At 46.3% G+C, this 17,500-nt stretch overlaps 1 protein-coding gene across 1 annotated transcript in view; it reads left to right on the top strand.

Moving 5' to 3' along the window:
• Positions 1–17,500, top strand: part of NUAK2 (NUAK family kinase 2) — a 36,487-nt gene that overhangs the window by 7,034 nt on the left and 11,953 nt on the right. The window contains exon 2 of the mRNA XM_063955110.1: positions 14,504–14,624. Within this exon, the coding sequence (XP_063811180.1) occupies positions 14,504–14,624 (121 nt within the window). The remainder of the gene's footprint in view (positions 1–14,503; positions 14,625–17,500) is intronic.

Here is a 17,500-nt window from a genome sequence, read left to right as displayed (position 1 = left end):
TTAGACGTAACCATCTTCCTGGCCTGGACCATGGTGGAAATAACCCGGGAGGAAAGACCTTTTCTTGCTAGAATCTCCCTCTCAACTTCCAAGGCGTCAAACGTAGCTGCTGTAAGTCTGGATAGACGAACGGACCTTGTTGAAGATCCTTTTTATAATGGCAGAGGCCAGGGATCCTCCAGAGCCATAGTTAGGAGGTCCGGGTACCACGCCTGTCGAGGCCAATCTGGGGCAATTAGAATTGCTAGAACGCTTTCCCATTTTAGTCTTTCTAGAACCCTTGGGATTAGCGATAGAGGAGGGAACAGGTACACAAACTGGTACATCCATGATGTCATCAGCGCATCCACTGCTACAGCCTGCGGATCCCTCGTTCTGGAACAGTAACGGTATAGCTTCTTGTTGAGACGAGAAGCCATCTGATCTATCTGCGGACAGCCCCACCGGTGAATTAACTGTTGAAACACCTGGGGATGTAGGCCTCATTCCCCCGGATGAAGGTCGGGTCTGGTGTGGAAGTCAACTTCCCAGTTGTCCACTCCTGGAATGAATATGGCTGATATGGCCCTTGCATTGGCCTCCGCCCAGATCAGTATTCTTGACACTTCTCTCATTGCCGCTCTGCTTCTTGATCACCCTTGTCGGTTTATGTACGCCACCGCCGTGGCGTTGTCCGATTGAACCTGGATCGCCTGATCCTTCAGAAGATGGGAAGCCTGCAGAAGAGCATTGTAAATTGCCTTGACTTCCAGGATGTTTATCGGCAGAGCAGATTCCTGAACTGACCATATCCTCTGGAACTGGGCCCCTTGGTTCACAGCCCCCCAACCCTGGAGGCTGGCATCCGTTGTCAGTAGAATCCACGAGTGGATATTGAAATTCCTGCCTTCTACCAGGTGAGGAACTTGTAGCCACCATAATAGAGAAATCTGGGCTTTCGGAGATAAGGGGCGAGACCCCTTCACATGCATCAGCTGGATCCAGCAGATCCAGCTGAAATGGCCGGTCATGAAATCTGCCATGTGGGATTGCCTCGTAAGCAGCAACCATCCTGCCCAGAAAGCGTATGCAAAGATGTTTGGATTCCTTGCGAGGACGGAGCACTGAGTGGACTAAAGCCTGGATAGCCAAGGCCTTGTCCATCGTAAGAAACACCTTTTGAGACACTGTATCTAGTATCATTCCCAGGAACTGAAGACGTTTGGCCAGTTCCAGGTGAGATATCTGAAAATTTAGGATCCACCCATGATCTGTAAACAGGCGAGTCGTCAGATCAATGCTGTGCAATAGACGCTGCCTGGACATAGCCTTTATTAGGCGATCATCCAAGTAGGGGACTATGTTGACTCCCATCATGCGCAGTTGCAGAATCATCTCGGCCATGACTTTGGTGAAGACCCTTGGAGCTGTGGACAGGCCAAAGGGCAAGGCCTGAAACTGGAAATGGTCATCCAAGATGGCAAACTTGAGGTAAGCCTGTGAGGGGGCCACATGGGAATGTGTAGGCATCCTTGACATCTAGGGATACCAGGAATTCCCCCTTCTCCAGACCGGACCACCTGCACATATGGGTCTAGAGACTTCAGGTTTTTGTTGGGTTGCACCGAACCGTCCAGTTTTGGAATGGCAAAGACTGGAGTAAAAATCACTGAGTAACGGAGGAGGTACCGGAACCACCACCACTGCCCGCAAAAGTTTTTGAATAGTCTCTTGCAAGGTAACTTTTGCTGCGGGCAAAACTGGTAAGCCCGATTTGAAACTTCTGTGAGGAGTAAGTGCTTGAAATTCCAGCCGGTATCCGTGGGAAATTAGGTCCCTCACCCAAGGATCCTGGCAGGACTTGTGTTGAAGGCGAGCACCTACCTGAAAGTCACCTTGCTGCTGGGGCCAACCGTCATGTGGAAGGCTTAGTGGCAGGGGATCCGGTGGTCTGGTCTATGGATGCAGCAGTTGCAGGTTAATGGGACTTACCACAAGATCCTCTCGGAGTGGTGGAGACCCCCGGCCCCTGCCTCTGAACCTTGCCACATGAAAGGACTGCAAGGAGGGTCCTGTGTAAGAACGTCTAGCAGGTGGTGCAGCCAACTTACCCGCCGTTGCCTGGGAGATCCATTTATTTAATTCGTCCCCAAACAAGGCATCACCTGTAAAGGGAAGATTTTCTACACCCTTCTTGGAATCTGCATCCGCTGACCATTGACTTAACCACAGAGCTCTATGAGCCAAAACTGCCATAGCAGTAGTGTGGCCATTATTCTTACACAGTTACTTTTATAGCCTCGCTCATAAAATTAGCAGCATCCTGTATGTGTTGCAGCAGAGTAATGACCTCATCCTGGGGCAGAGTGTCTAATCCATTAATAATAATATCTGACCACTTGACTACTGCCCTGGAAATTGTTCCCTCAAACTATTGTGGGGCGCTGTGCTACACCCGCTGCTATATATATATATATATATATATATATATATATATATATATATATATATATATATATATATATATATATATATATATATATATTGCCTTGAGAGTGGTCTCAATTTTATGGTCAGCAGGGTCTTTAAGGGATATAGCCCCTGGCACGAGCAGTACCAATTTCTTAGTCAGTCTGGACACAGACGTATCGACTGACGGGGTATTTTCCCATACCTTCCTGTCCTCAGCTGGGAGGGGAAAAGTAGATAATAACCTCTGAGGAGTTTTACATTTCTTGTCAGGGTTTACCCATGCCTCCCTGGCCAGGGAGTTTAATTCCTTAGACACAGGAAAAGTGGCTGAGGTCTTGGGTCTAACATTAAAGTACAACTCCTCATCTGGGTCTGCTTCCTGATCTCGGTGTGATGAACCTCTCATAAATGAGGGCCTCCACCCTGGGGGACAGAGAGTCCAACTCGTCCTCCCGCCTCCCCCTCCCACAAAGCCTAATGACCGGGAGCACTGTGGAGCATGAGCCCGCTGAGCCAATGTAGTCCACGACAGGCACAACAGCTCGTGGCTCTTGACCGCCGCATCACATGCTGCCAAAACCGCACCGGGGTCCCGCTAACCGGGAATCCGGTGTTAACACTCACCGAACCTGACGATCTTCGGCATCTGTTAGAGGTGGCGGCTAGCTGCTGGCGTGGGTACACACAATATGGTGAGTGAAACAGCACCTCAGGAGCTCAGTGTCCTGTCATCTGGGATTACGAACCATTAACCCTCAGGAGGTTGGTTTGGTCCCCCTTGTAAGTCCCATGAAGCAGGTAGACTGCCAACCAGTACTACCTGAAAATAAATAACTAACCTAAAAAATAAAGGAAACTCTGTCGCTCCAGAGAAATGCACCCAGCTCCTTGGACACATGTTTCTAAACTGAGTCTGGTAGGAGGGGCATAGAGGGGAGTAGCCAGCACGCATATACACACTAAAGGTTTTTAAAGTGCCAGGCTCCAGTGGACCCGATGTATACCACATGGCACTAAAGTACAGATTTCCAGTATCCACTAGGACCACTGGCGTATCTATAATGGGTGCAGTGTGTGCGCTGCACACTGTCCCCTGGGTCCAGAGGGGGCCCCCACCGCACACACTGCACCCATTTCTTCTATACTTACCTTTCCGGCGTTCATTGGCGACTGTGTGTGGTCACCGCCGCTGCTAGCGCACTGAGCGCTAGAGACTCTGGCACAGTGCCAGAGTCTACAGCGCATGCGCATGACTCCGGCAAAATGGTGTGGTGGCCATTTTTCGGAGTCCTGCGCATGCGCTATAGACTCTGGTACTGTGCCAGAGTCTCAGCGCTGAGAGCACTAGCAGTGACGGCTACGGGAGAGAAGGGGGCCCACACACGGAGTCTGCACACGGGTCCCCTGCCCTCTAGAAACGCAGCGGACTAGGATGTAAGAGAAATTGTTTTTACTTTTGTTTATGTATTTGTTTATTTTTTTCTTATGTATTAGCATTAATATTGAGTTATTGTTAGCCTGCGTTGCCTGGGAGCATACATTTAATGTCTGCTGCACTCTTTTTAGGCCATGTGATGCTGCTTGATTTTGTTATGTGGTGGTGGTAGTAGTAGTAATTCTTCTTATTATTATCCAGTTATTTTATGTAGCGCACACCTATTCCGCAGCGCTTTACAGTGAATATTTGGCCATTCACATCAGTCCCTGCCCTAGTGGAGCATACAATCTATTTTTGTTGGGAGCCAATTAACCTACCAGTATATTTTTGGATTGTGGGAGGAAACCGGAGTACCCTGTGGAAACCCATGCAAGTACAAGGAGATTATACTCCACACAGTTAGGGCCTTGGTTTGAATGGAACCCATGACCTCAGTGCTGTGAGGCAGTAATGCTAACCATTACACCATCTGTATGTAATTGTATATACATCTGGACTTATTTAGGTAAGAGATATTTCAAATACAGCAGCATATATGCATTCAAACGCAATGGCTAACTTAGAAAAATACTGTTTGCACACAGTGAGCAAGTTATGATTTGCCTGAAATTATATATATATATATATATATATATATATATATATATATATATATATATATTTATTCTTTTATTTTTTTTATTTTTCCATGCACAAAAAAGGATCTTTAGAACATATAGGTATATATCTATATAATGTGTTCATTCTAAAGGCCACCGGTGAGACAGAGCGCAGTATTACTAGCATTTAGGTATGGGAATTGAACCTATTTGTTTCATTCACCCCATTCCTGGTCTACAGCAGGCCTGGCTGACATGTGGCTCACCAGTTGTTGTGAAGCTACAAGTCCCAGAAAGTCCTGCCACACTTTTGCGATTAGTGAATGGTAAAACGGTATCCTTGCATGCTGGGATGTGTAGTTTTACAACAGCTGGAGAGCCACAGGTTGGCCAGGGCTGGTCTACAGTATGTTTGAATGCTGCTTGCTCTATTCAGTAAAGCAGGGGCAAGCACAGGTTACACTCCTCGCGTCTAGCACAATTGTATGACATAGCATCTTTGTTATCAACCTTGTGAATATCTTCTGGTCTGTCTGAGGATTTTGTAAATGGCACAATCCATTTCATGAATGTAGTGAATGGGTGACAGTGATGTGCTATGATGGCCCATGCCTCACCTGTCATACTCCAGTATACGCCAGAGTTTTGACTATATAAAAATGATTTGAATAATACAAAGAGGATTTATAACTTAGCCTATATATCCAGATATGATATTTCTAACAAAGTATATACTGCTGCACCTTTGTATAATGCTGACAAGAACTATCAGGTTGATGTGTGTAATACCCCTGAGCACGGGTCACAGCCGGGAGCCTGACACGGGTGCTACCCGGCTGCGGCCCGCGCTCAGCCCCCTTTCCCACTGCGCTCACCAACCCGGCATATTGCCGGGTTGGTGACGCTGCTAGTGACGCGGCACTGGGAGATCACATGATCTCCCAGCGCCGCCCTTCCATACAGTGTAAATGGGAGCCATGTCGCATCGACACGGCTTCCGTTTAAACTACAACCCTACCCGGATCATTCCTGTGTCCTACCCAGGTAGTTACTTGGGTAGGATTCACGGGTCACTTGATCCAGGTTCTTGCGGGGGGGGGCCCTTTTCTACTAGCTAAAAACACGAGTAAATGTGCGTGCCCGTGCATTTAGCCTTGTTTTTTGAGCTAGTGGAAAATAAGATTTTACTCACCGGTAAATCTATTTCTCGTAGTCCGTAGTGGATGCTGGGACTCCGTAAGGACCATGGGGATTAGCGGCTCCGCAGGAGACTGGGCACAACTAAAGAAAGCTTTAGGACTACCTGGTGTGCACTGGCTCCTCCCACTAAGACCCTCCTCCAGACCTAAGTTAGGATACTGTGCCCGGAAGAGCTGACACAAATAGGAAGCCACACCAATCACACCGTATAACTCGTGATACTATACCCAGTTAACAGTATGAAATATAACTGAGCCTCTCAACAGATGGCTCAACAATAACCCTTTAGTTAGGCAATAACTATAAACAAGTATTGCAGACAATCCGCACTTGGGATGGGCGCCCAGCATCCACTACGGACTACGAGAAATAGATTTACCGGTGAGTAAAATCTTATTTTCTCTGACGTCCTAAGTGGATGCTGGGACTCCGTAAGGACCATGGGGATTATACCAAAGCTCCCAAACGGGCGGGAGAGTGCGGATGACTCTGCAGCACCGAATGAGCAAACTCTAGGTCCTCCTCAGCCAGGGTATCAAACTTGTAGACTGTTGCAAAAATTTTTGAACCCGACCAAGTAACAGCTCGGCAAAGTTGTAAAGCCGAGACCCCTCGGGCAGCCGCCCAAGAAGAGCCCACTTTCCTCGTGGAATGGGCTTTTACAGATTTAGGGTGCGGCAGTCCAGCCGCAGCATGTGCAAGTTGAATCGTGCTACAGATCCAGCGAGCAATAGTCTGCTTAGAAGCAGGAGCACCCAGCTTGTTGGGTGCATACAGGATAAATAGCGAGTCAGTTTTCCTGACTCCAGCCGTCCTGGAAACATATACTTTTCAGGGCCCTGACTACGTCCAGTAACTTGGAATCCTCCAAGTCCCAAGTAGCCGCAGGCACCACAATAGGTTGGTTCACATGAAAAACTGATACCACCTTAGGAAGGAATTGGGAACGAGTCCTCAATTCCGCCTTATCCATATAAAATACAGATAAGGGCTTTTGTATGACAAAGCCGCCAATTCTGATACACGCCTGGCCGACGCCACGGCCCACAGCATGACCACTTTCCACGTGAGGTATTGTAGCTCCACGGATTTAAGTGGCTCAACCCAATGCGACTTCAGGAAATCCAACACCACGTTGAGATCCCACGGTGCCACTTGAGGCAGAAACGGGGGCTGACTATGCAGCACTCCCTTAACAAAAGTCCGAACTTCAGGCAGTGAAGCCAGTTCTATTTTGGAAGAAAATCGATAGAGCCGAAATCTGGACCTTCATGGAACCCAATTTTAGGCCCATAGTCACCTCTGACTGTAGGAAGTGCAGAAATCGACCTAGCTGAAATTTCTCCTTTGGGGCCTTCCTGGCCTCACAGCACGCAACATATTTCCACCATATGCGGTGATAATGGTTTGCGTTCACTTCTTTCCTAGCTTTAAATAGCGTAGGGATAACTTCCTCCGGAATGCCCTTTTCCTTCAGGATCCGGCGTTCAACCGCCATGCCGTCAAACGCAGCCGCGGTACGTCTTGGAACAGACAGGCCCCCTGCTGCAGCAGGTCCTGTCTGAGCAGCAGAGGCCATGGGTCCTCTGAGATCATTTCTTGGAGTTCTGGTTACCAAGCTCTTCTTGGCCAACCCGGAACAATGAGTATAGTTCTTACTCCTCACCTTCTTATTATTCTCATTACCCTGGGTAAGAGAGGCAGAGAAGGGAACACATACACCGACTGGTACACCCACGGTGTTACCAGAGCGTCCACAGCTATCGCCTGAGGGTCCCTTGACCTGGCGCAATATCTTTGTAGCTTTTTGTTGAGGCGGGACGCCATCATGTCCACCTGTGGCCTTTCCCAACGGTGTACAATCATTTGGAAAACTTCTGGATGAAGTCCCCACTCTCCCGGGTGGAGGTCGTGTCTTCTGAGAAAGTCTGCTTCTCAGTTGTCCACTCCGGGAATGAACACTGCTGACAGTGCTAACACATGATTTTCCGCCCATCGGAGAATCCTTGTGGCTTCTGCCATCGCCATCCTGCTTCTTGTGCCGCCCTGTCGGTTTACATGAGCGACCGCCGTGATGTTGTCTGACTGGATCAGCACCGGCTGGTGTTGAAGCAGGGGTCTAGCCTGACTTAGGGCATTGTACATGGCCCTTAGTTCCAGATTATTTATGTGTAGGGAAGTCTCCTGACTTTTCCATAGCCTTGGAAGTTTCTTCCCTGTGTGACTGCCCCCCAGCCTCGAAGGCTGGCATCCGTGGTCACCAGGACCCAGTCCTGTATGCCGAATCTGCGGCCCCCTAGAAGATGAGCACTCTGCAGCCACCACAACAGCGACACCCTGGCCCTTGGAGACAGGGTTATCCGCCGATGCGTCTGAAGATGCGACCCGGACCACTTGTCTAACAGATCCCACTGGAAAATCCTTGCATGGGACCTGGCGAATGGAATTTCTCCGTAAGAAGCTACCATCCTTCCCAGGGCTCGCGTGCATTGATGCACCGACACCTGTATACGTATTAGGAGGTCTCTGTCTAGAGACGACAACTCCTTGGACTTCTCCTCAGGGAGAAACCCTTTTTATCCTGTTCTATGTCCAGAACCATACCCAGGAACAGTAGACGCGTCGTAGGAACCAGCTGCGACTTTGGAATATTCAGAATCCAGCCGTGCTGTTGTAGCACTTCCCGAGATAGTGCTACTCCGCCGAACAACTGCTCCCTGGACCTCGCCTTTATAAGGAGATCGTCCAAGTATGGGATAATTATTTCGGCCATTACCTTGGTAAATACCTCGGTGCCGGGGACAGACCAATGGCAACGTCTGGAATTGGTAATGACAATCCTGTACCACAATTTTGAGGTACTCCTGGTGAAGAGGGTAAATAGGGACATGCAGGTAAGCATCCTTGATGTCCAGTGATACCATGAAATTCTCCAGGCTTGCAATAATCGCCCTGAGCGATTCCATTTTGAACTTGAACCTTCGTATATAAGTGTTCAAGGCTTTCAATTTTAGAATGGGTCTCACCGAACCGTCTGGTTTCGGTACCACAACATTTTGGAATAGTAACCCCGGCCTTGTTGGAGGGGTACCTTGATTTCACCTGCTGGAAGTACAGCTTGTGAATTGCCGCCAGTACTACCTTTCTCCGAGGGCAGCAGGCAAGGCTGATGTGAGGTAACGGCGAGGGGGAGTCGCCTCGAACTCCAGCCTGTATCCCTGTGATACTATTTGCAGAACCTAGGGATCCACCTGTGGGCAAGCCCACTGGTCCCTGAAGTTCCCGAGACGCGCCCCTACCGCACCTGTCTCCACCTGTGGAGCCCCAACGTCATGCGGTGGACTCAGAGGAAGCGGGGGAAGATTTTTGATCCTGGGAACTGGCTGCTGGTGCAGCTTTTTCCTTCTTCCCTTGTCTCTGTGCAGAAAGGAAGCGCCTTTTGACCCGCTTGCTTTTCTGAAGCCGAAAGGACTGTACCTGAAAATACAGTGCTTTCTTAGGCTGTGAGGAAACCTGAGGTAAAATGTTTTCTTCCCAGCTGTTGCTGTGGATACGAGGTCCCAGAGACCATCCCCAAACAATTCCTCACCCTTATAAGGCAGAATCTCCATGTGCCTTTTATAGGCAGCATCACCTGTCCACTGCCGGGTTTCTAATACCCTCCTGGCAGAATGGACATTGCATTAATTCTGGATGCCAGCCAGCAAATATCCCTCTGTGCATCCTTTATATCTAAGACGACGTCTTTAATATGCTCTATGTTAGCAAACTATTATCCCTGTCTTAGAGTATTAATATTATCTGACTGGGTATCGGACCACGCTGCAGCAGCACTATTTATGCTGAGGCAATTGCAGGTCTCGGTATATAACCTGAGTGTGTATATACAGACTTCAGGATAGCCTCCTGCTTTTTATCAGCAAGCTCCTTCAAGGTGGCCGTATCCTAAGACGGCAGTGCCACCTTTTTTGACAAACGTGTGAGCGCCTTATCCACCCTAAGGGATATCTCCCAACGTGACCTATCCTCTGGCGGGAAAGGGTACGCCATCAGTAACTTTTTAGAAATTACCAGTTTCTTATCGGGGGAACCCACGCTACTTTACACACTTCATTCATTCATCTGATGGGGGAACAAAACACTGGCTGCTTTTTCTCCCCAAAAATAAAACCCCTTTTATGTGGTACTTGGGTTCATGTCAGAAATGCGTAACACATTTTTCATTGCCGAGATCATGTAACGGATGTTCCTAGTGGATTGTGTATATGTCTCAACCTCGTCGACACTGGAGTCAGACTCCGTGTCGACATCTGTGTCTGCCATCTGAGGTGACGGGCGCTTTTTTGAGCCCCTGATGGCCTTTGAGACGCCTGGGCAGGCGCGGGCTGAGAAGCCGGCTGTCCCACAGCTGTTTTACGTCATCCAGCCTTCTATGTAACGAGTTGACATTGTCGGTTAATACCTTCCACCTATCCATCCACTCTGGTGTCGGCCCCCCCCTCTCTTTTTAACCCTTTGAGCCTGAAAACTACAGGGGAGAGCCTGGGGAGCTGTCTTCCAGCTGCACTGTGAAGAGAAAATGGCGCCAGTGTGCTGAGGGAGATAGCTCCGCCCCTTTTTCGCGGACTTTTCTCCCGCTTTTTTATGGATTCTGGCAGGGGTGTTTATCACATATATAGCCTCTGGGGCTATATATTGTGATGATTTTGCCAGGCAAGGTGTTATATTGCTGCTCAGGGCGCCCCCCCGCCCCCCCCCCCCCCCCCTCCAGGGCCCTGCACCCATCAGTGACCGGAGTGTGAGGTGTGCATGAGGAGCAATGGCGCACAGCTGCCGATTTTCCGGAACACTTCTTGCTTCTGGCTCTGTAAGGGGGCCGGCGCGGCTCCGGGACCGAACATCAATGGCCGGTTCCATGCGGTCGATCCCTCTGGAGCTAATGGTGTCCAGTAGCCTAAGAAGCCCAAGCTACCACCAGTTAGGTAGGTTCGCTTCTTCTCCCCTTAGTCCCTCGCTGCAGTGAGTCTGTTGCCAGCAGATCTCACTGTAAAATAAAAAAAACCTAAAATATACTTTCTTTCTAGGAGCTCAGGAGAGCCCCTAATGTGCATCCAGCTCAGCCGGGCACAAGAATTTAACTGAGGTCTGGAGGAGGGTCTTAGTGGGAGGAGCCAGTGCACACCAGGTAGTCCTAAAGCTTTCTTTAGTTGTGCCCAGTCTCCTGCGGAGCCGCTAATCCCCATGGTCCTTACGGAGTCCCAGCATCCAGGACGTCAGAGAAAAGGGGTATAACTCTGGCTCTGATACTAGCCTATGCCTCCTAAGCCATTGCATTCACCAAATGTCACTGATGGATGGTGCACTTCTAGTCCAAGGAAAATAACAATAATATAGGATGTAATGTTTAGAACACCGGATATTGGGAAATGCTACAGTTTTTAGGGCTTGCAATTTAGCACTGAGTTACATTGCTTCGAGTGCTCCTCCACTGCAACATGGAGGCAAAATATTGTCCTGTCAGCTGGGAAATTGGTGTAAGATTTAAGACCCTTTGCATAGTGCTAATGTATCACTCCACATAACAAGCAATGACATTAAGACATCTATTCATGAAGCAATGAAAGGAGTGAAGAAAGGGATCAGTGGAGAAGTTGCCTATAGCAACCAATAAGCTTTGAAGGAGACCTTTATCAAGAACATTGTATAAAATGTAAGGGAGAAGCTGATTGGTTGCCATGGGCAACTTCCCTACTGATCTATTTATCCACTCTTTTCACTGCTTCATAAATAGACCACTAAATCGTGTCCGGCATCCCTTTCTCTTTTATTAGCTCTCTGAAATAGGAAATATCTTTATACTGCTTGGCAAGACAAAGTGCCCTGATGTCTTAAGCCCCATTCGGGGGGGAGATGGGTGCTGAGCAATCTATCACAGACCACTCAGCACAGCGCGATATGTGCTGAGCGAGGGGGGCACTAATTTCACCCAGCGGTGAAATGAACAACCTGCTAGATTGTGCACAGGCCAATCTAGTACCAGTGATAGCGATGCGTGGGGCCGCGCATAGATATCGATGTGGGGCATACACACAGAGAGATCTGTGCTTAACTTCTAAGCAGTCTAGTCAGATTGCTTAGAATATAAGCACGGGTATCTATGTGTGTACCCCCCTTTACATCCACTCTAAAGGGCTGTACTGCCGGGGAGATGTTGAGGGAGATGTGTGCTGCGCGATCAATCACAGACCGCTCAACACACATCTTTCCCCCTGCTCAGCACAGCGTTATGTGCTGAGTGAGGGGGGGTGCTCATTTCACCCAGCGGTTTCTCCGCAATTGCTATGCTGCCACCTTGCTCCACAATCCTATGTACTTAGGCAGAAATTGTATTGAGTTTGCAGGCCTCATGACGCACACAGGGAGTAAAGTGCTTTGGCACTGCACAATTAGCATTTTGATTATTATAAATGCTCTCTGGTGTGTTCTTAACATACTAGTACTACACATAGGGGGTAATTCCAAGTTGATCGCAGCAGGAAATTTTTTAGCAGTTGGGCAAAGCCATGTGCACTGCAGGGGAGGCAGATATAACATGTGCAGAGAGAGTTAGATTTGGGTGGGTTATTTTGTTTCTGTGCAGGGTAAATACTGGCTTTTATTTTTACACTGCAATTTAGATTGCAGATTGAACACACCACACCCAAATCTAACTCTCTCTGCATATGTTATATCTGCCTCCCCTGCAGTGCACATGGTTTTGCCCAACTGCTAAAAAATTTGCTGCTGCGATCAACTCAGAATTACCCCCGTAGTCTGCTGGCCATACTTCAGTGTCTCAAAATAAAATATGCTGATTTAAAGCAAAGTCCTATGTGTCTGATTTTAAACAGGAACAAAAACAAACACTGTAATTAAATCCTGTGAGTGATGTAATCCATTTTCCACTATAGCACATCCTAGTTGCACCCACCTGAAACAACACTGCATTTATTGTACGGATTGTTGTCATACCCCTAACATCCCTCATGTACACTGTGATAACAGTTGTCCTCTGAATGGGGATGTTTGTGGTCAGAGAACTCCCCCCTACTCTACATGACGCACATCCACCGTCCTGCTCCTGTTGTAGGACTCCGTTATTTCCGCATTCCTGCTTCTACAATTACTTTGTATTATCTTTTTTTTTTTTTTTTCTTTCTTCTTTTGTATTGTGTTTCTCTAAATACAAAGCATTGTTCCCTCCCTACCTAAGAATTTCAGCAGTGGGGGAGAGAGGGCACTTTATATACCGTCAGTGCGTCCCTCAGCATGGCTTCCTGACACAGTGAGTCCTGACACCTCTTGTTCTGCAGTAATTCAATACGGATTATCATTATGGGAAAACATAGCTATTACTCAGGCTGGGTTTCTGATGAACCTCGTGAGTTGTGCAAGTTTTTTGAACCGCATCATCCTCCTTGGTACTGTAAAGGGTAAAAAGTAAAGACGGAAAACAGGATTAAACGGAGAACAAATAAACTAGTTGGAACAGACATCAGCTATCAATGTACTGAAAATGTAATTCACATTTAACAGTCCTATTTAAGTATTCTCCTTTATGCTGCAAACTGGAAAGCTCCTTTCTTGGCAGCTTGCTGCCTTCTCACCTTACAGTGATGTGACCCTTAATATGGAGTGCTGTGAGGATCAAGTTCTATCCTACCTGCCAGATGATGGGAAAATAGTGGTTGATTCTGGCGTAGCAACTACTGTCACTAACTAACTACTTTTATACTTTAACTGCTCTGTTTGGGGTATATTTACTGAAGTGTGGGTTTTCACAAGTGAAGATGTTGCCCATACCAACCAATCAGATTATATTATCTACTAGAAGGTGCTAGATAAATGATAAGTAGAATCTGATTGGTTGCTATCGGCAACAGCTCCTATTCTGAAAAACTTCACTTTAGTAAATATACCTCCATAGGGGCAGATGTAATGAGCTGTGGAGAGAGAGAAACGATCAACCAATCAGCTCTTGACATTTTTTTTAATTCAAACACAGCATGTATGTAACCTGACAGTTAGGAGCTGTGTGACGGGTACTTTGGTGGACATTTACTAAGCAGTGATAAGAGCGGAGAAGTGAGCCAGTGGAGAAGTTGCCCCATCAACCAATCAGCAGCTCTGTATAATTTTATAGTATGAAATTAGAGATGTTACTTCAGTGCTGATTGCCATGGGCACGTCTCCACTGGCTCACTTCTCTGCTCTTATCACTGCTTAGTAAATGTCCCCCTTATGCTGCTTTCACATCGCAAAACCTGCTTTTGAAATGGTTCTTTAAACGGTTCTTAAAATGGGTCTGAGCAGTTAAACTCCCTTTACATCGCATGCTGTAACCAGTATATTACCATTTCATTACCGTTTTGGTACCTTTCACACTGAACCCGTTTCACCCATACAAAACAGTGGTTGTCATTTTAAATGTTTATTTCCTGCTTCTGCCTGGTGACATCACACATGGAGACAGCCTATCACCTTCTGGGGCTTGCAAATACCGTTTCAGACCCTTTCACACTGCACAATGAAACGGATAGGGCCCTGCTTTTTTACAGTTTCAAAATACCGGTATTTTGAAAACGGTAAATTGAAGGTGACCCTTTCACATCGCAGCTCGAACCGTTTAGGGAGCCTTAAAAATCGGCAATTTACCGGATTCAAGCTGCGGTGTGAAAGGGGTATTAGTTAGCAAGCTCCTGTTTGGCCCACTCTTTCCTGTCCCCCTCCTTATGGCCCAGTCTGTTAACACCTTGTGTTATTGTTTTGTTGCCAGGTGGCTATTAAGTCGATCCGGAAGGACCGTATAAAAGATGAACAGGATATGCTCCACATCCGGAGAGAGACAGAGATAATGAGTTCCATCTGCCACCCTCATATCATCTCAATATATGAAGGTAAGGAGAGCCATTTTTGAGGAATAGTAGCCACAGGGAATCACAATCCAGTAGATGCAGCAAACATTATATACAATAATATAATGCTATACACATATGGCTGGTGTTGCACCTATGTTTTGGATGCTGTATTTTGTTTCTGTAAAAACAGCATATACCAGCTGCTAATTGACATCAGTAGATGCTATGGAACCTGCTGACAAACAGCCACACTGAAATGAAGGCAAATGCTCCTGAAACCGGAAATGACCATGTAAACACATCTAGCATTTTTACAGTGTTTTTGTATACATCACAAATACGCTGCTTCTAAGTTACAGGTGTGGCAACAGCCAATATAATGGCAGATGTAATGATTTAGCCCTGTGGCTTCAAATTGGCTGAAGATTAAATAAAAATAAAAAACATTTGTATATAATTAACACTGCAACAGATCGCATTACAGTAAGACTACTGTTACATAGCACTATGAGTAAGGTTTTTCCTCCGCTTTATATTTAGAAGGAATAAAACATCCACGCCCTTCCAGCACACATTGCATAGTGAGCGGCCTGCTTGTACTAGCAGAATAGCAGGGCAAGCCTCTACAGGTGCTTAGCTGCTCTAACAGGCAGCTGGTAATCTCCCAGCACTTACTGTACTGAGCCAGTGTCTGGACTGGGAAAGTGAAATCCACATGACCTCCTGAAAAAGCTATGGGTCGTTGGGTTGACTCAACTTAGGTCGACATGCACTAGGTCGACAGGTGAAAAGGTTGACATGAGTTTTTGGACTTTTTTGGTGTCGTTTTCTTTGTAAAGTGACGGGGAACCCCAATTAGTGCACTGTTTCCACTCGCCCTGCTTCGGGCAAGGTGCCTCGCTATGCTCGGCACAGGTTACCGTTCCAATCATAGTCCACGTGGATCGTCAAGTATGGAAAAATCCAAAAAATTAAAAAAATGTGAAAAACTCATGTCGACCTTCAGTGGTCAACCTAATGACTGTCTACCTAAGCTGTGCCGACCTAGCGACCGTTTCCCGTTAAAATATATGTACACTTAACTTTGTTTTTATTACACAAAGCCAATCTGTGTTTTTCCCATAAACATTAGGAAACTTATTCTAAATTACATGATCTCATTTTACGAATATAACCTTTTTATTACATATGTTTTATGATTGATGCTAAAAAAAAAAGATAGTAATGTGGTAAAATATTTACAAAACATTTGTGTTAAGTTATAGTTACAGTACCTTTCTATTAAAAGATTTTACAGTTTTCATGTGTTAATATGTTGAGAACAACACTTTGTATGTATACATACATACATACATACATACATACATACATACATACATACATACATACAGAAAATTCAGCGCTCACCATAGCAAGCTCACTTATCCTCAAAACATCAATAAATAAATGATGGGGGTTTAGTTAGTGAATTGGTGAATGCACGGAAGCCTGCAAACCGATCGCCAAGGTACCCCACCTTCTTGCAGGTCCTACACTATCACAGAGTCTTTAAAAATTAAACCTGGCAATAGTATCACACATAATATAACGGTAAATATGCCTACTTGGTTTAATGTGCCACATACCTTATGGCTTTTAAAGGTACACTAGTCACCTGAAACTGGCTGATAAATCACTAAGGAACAGCTGACACAGGTTAAGGACAATTGAGTTTACATAGGGGTGCATGAAAAAGCTTGTGACCACAGTTAATAAGAGTTAACCAAAGATTAACCCTGCAATATACAAACAAATATTAAACCACAGCACTCTCCACCCCAGAAGCGGGGTGCAATGTCTGCACTCACCACTCATGGGGTGTGGTGCTTGTAGCCCATGGCCACCTACTGAAATATATACAAACAGAAAATTCAGCACTCACCATAGCAAGCTCACTTATCATGCACCCCTATGTAAACTCGATTGTCCTTAACCTGTGTCAGCAGTTCCTTAGTGATATTAAAATGTGTGTGTATTTTTATTTTACTTTTTAACCTGTATACATGAAGGCGCAGCATTACTTGGAGCTACTATAGTGTCGCTCATGTAGCTGTGCTTTAATGAAGAAGAGATTTAAGTATATTGTTTATGACGCTGGAACAGATCCCTGACACACCCCTGTGAGACGGATGAACTTGAACACAGTGAAACTAGTAATGTAGTAACTGTTGTCTTGCCAGGCACAGAGGGAAAGTGCACAATATAGAGAGGACACAGGACATCTGCTTATCAGGCAGGGAGGATAACACAGGCTGTAAAGATATAAAACCGCTCAGCCACCTGGGGAGTGCATGCACCAGGCTGCCAGGTTATTGTGTGGGGATGAACCAGGTGTCATATTCTGAACCTTTTCCTTCTAAGGTCTTATCCAGATGAGGAGAGCTTTTACTGGAAAGTCTTGGCTCAGAACACAAGTAAATCAGTGATAAAATGCAGCTATTGTTCTTATCCACATAGGTAGTAATAACCTACACTGTAGAGTGGGGCTCTCAAGAAAATGAAAAATAAATACAAAGGAGATTAAGCAAAGCATGGAGAGAAATAAAGTATCGAACAATCAGCTCCTAACTGCCTGATTGGTACTGTATCTGTCTCCAAGCTTTGATAAATCGCCCTCATCATTTTCTTTGGATAATATAGGCCGCTATGCTGCATATTGCTATAAGTGTTTGTTTAAGGAAAGATTGTATCAGTTTAGGTGTCTGTGTACTAAGCCTTGGAGAGAGATAAAGTACCAGCTTCTGTCATGTTACAGGCTGGGGTTCAGTATGATTTGCCGATGGATGGTATGCCGGCTGTCAGTATATCGACAGCAGCATCCCGTCCATCATAATAAATAAGTAAAATATTTATGCTTACTAGCTAAACCAGAGGTT

The sequence above is a fragment of the Pseudophryne corroboree genome, chromosome 2 (assembly GCF_028390025.1).
Source record: "Pseudophryne corroboree isolate aPseCor3 chromosome 2, aPseCor3.hap2, whole genome shotgun sequence".
NCBI lineage: Eukaryota > Metazoa > Chordata > Amphibia > Anura > Myobatrachidae > Pseudophryne > Pseudophryne corroboree.
The sequence above is the reverse complement of the archived record's forward strand: the minus strand, read 5'-3'. Positions and strand labels throughout refer to the sequence as shown.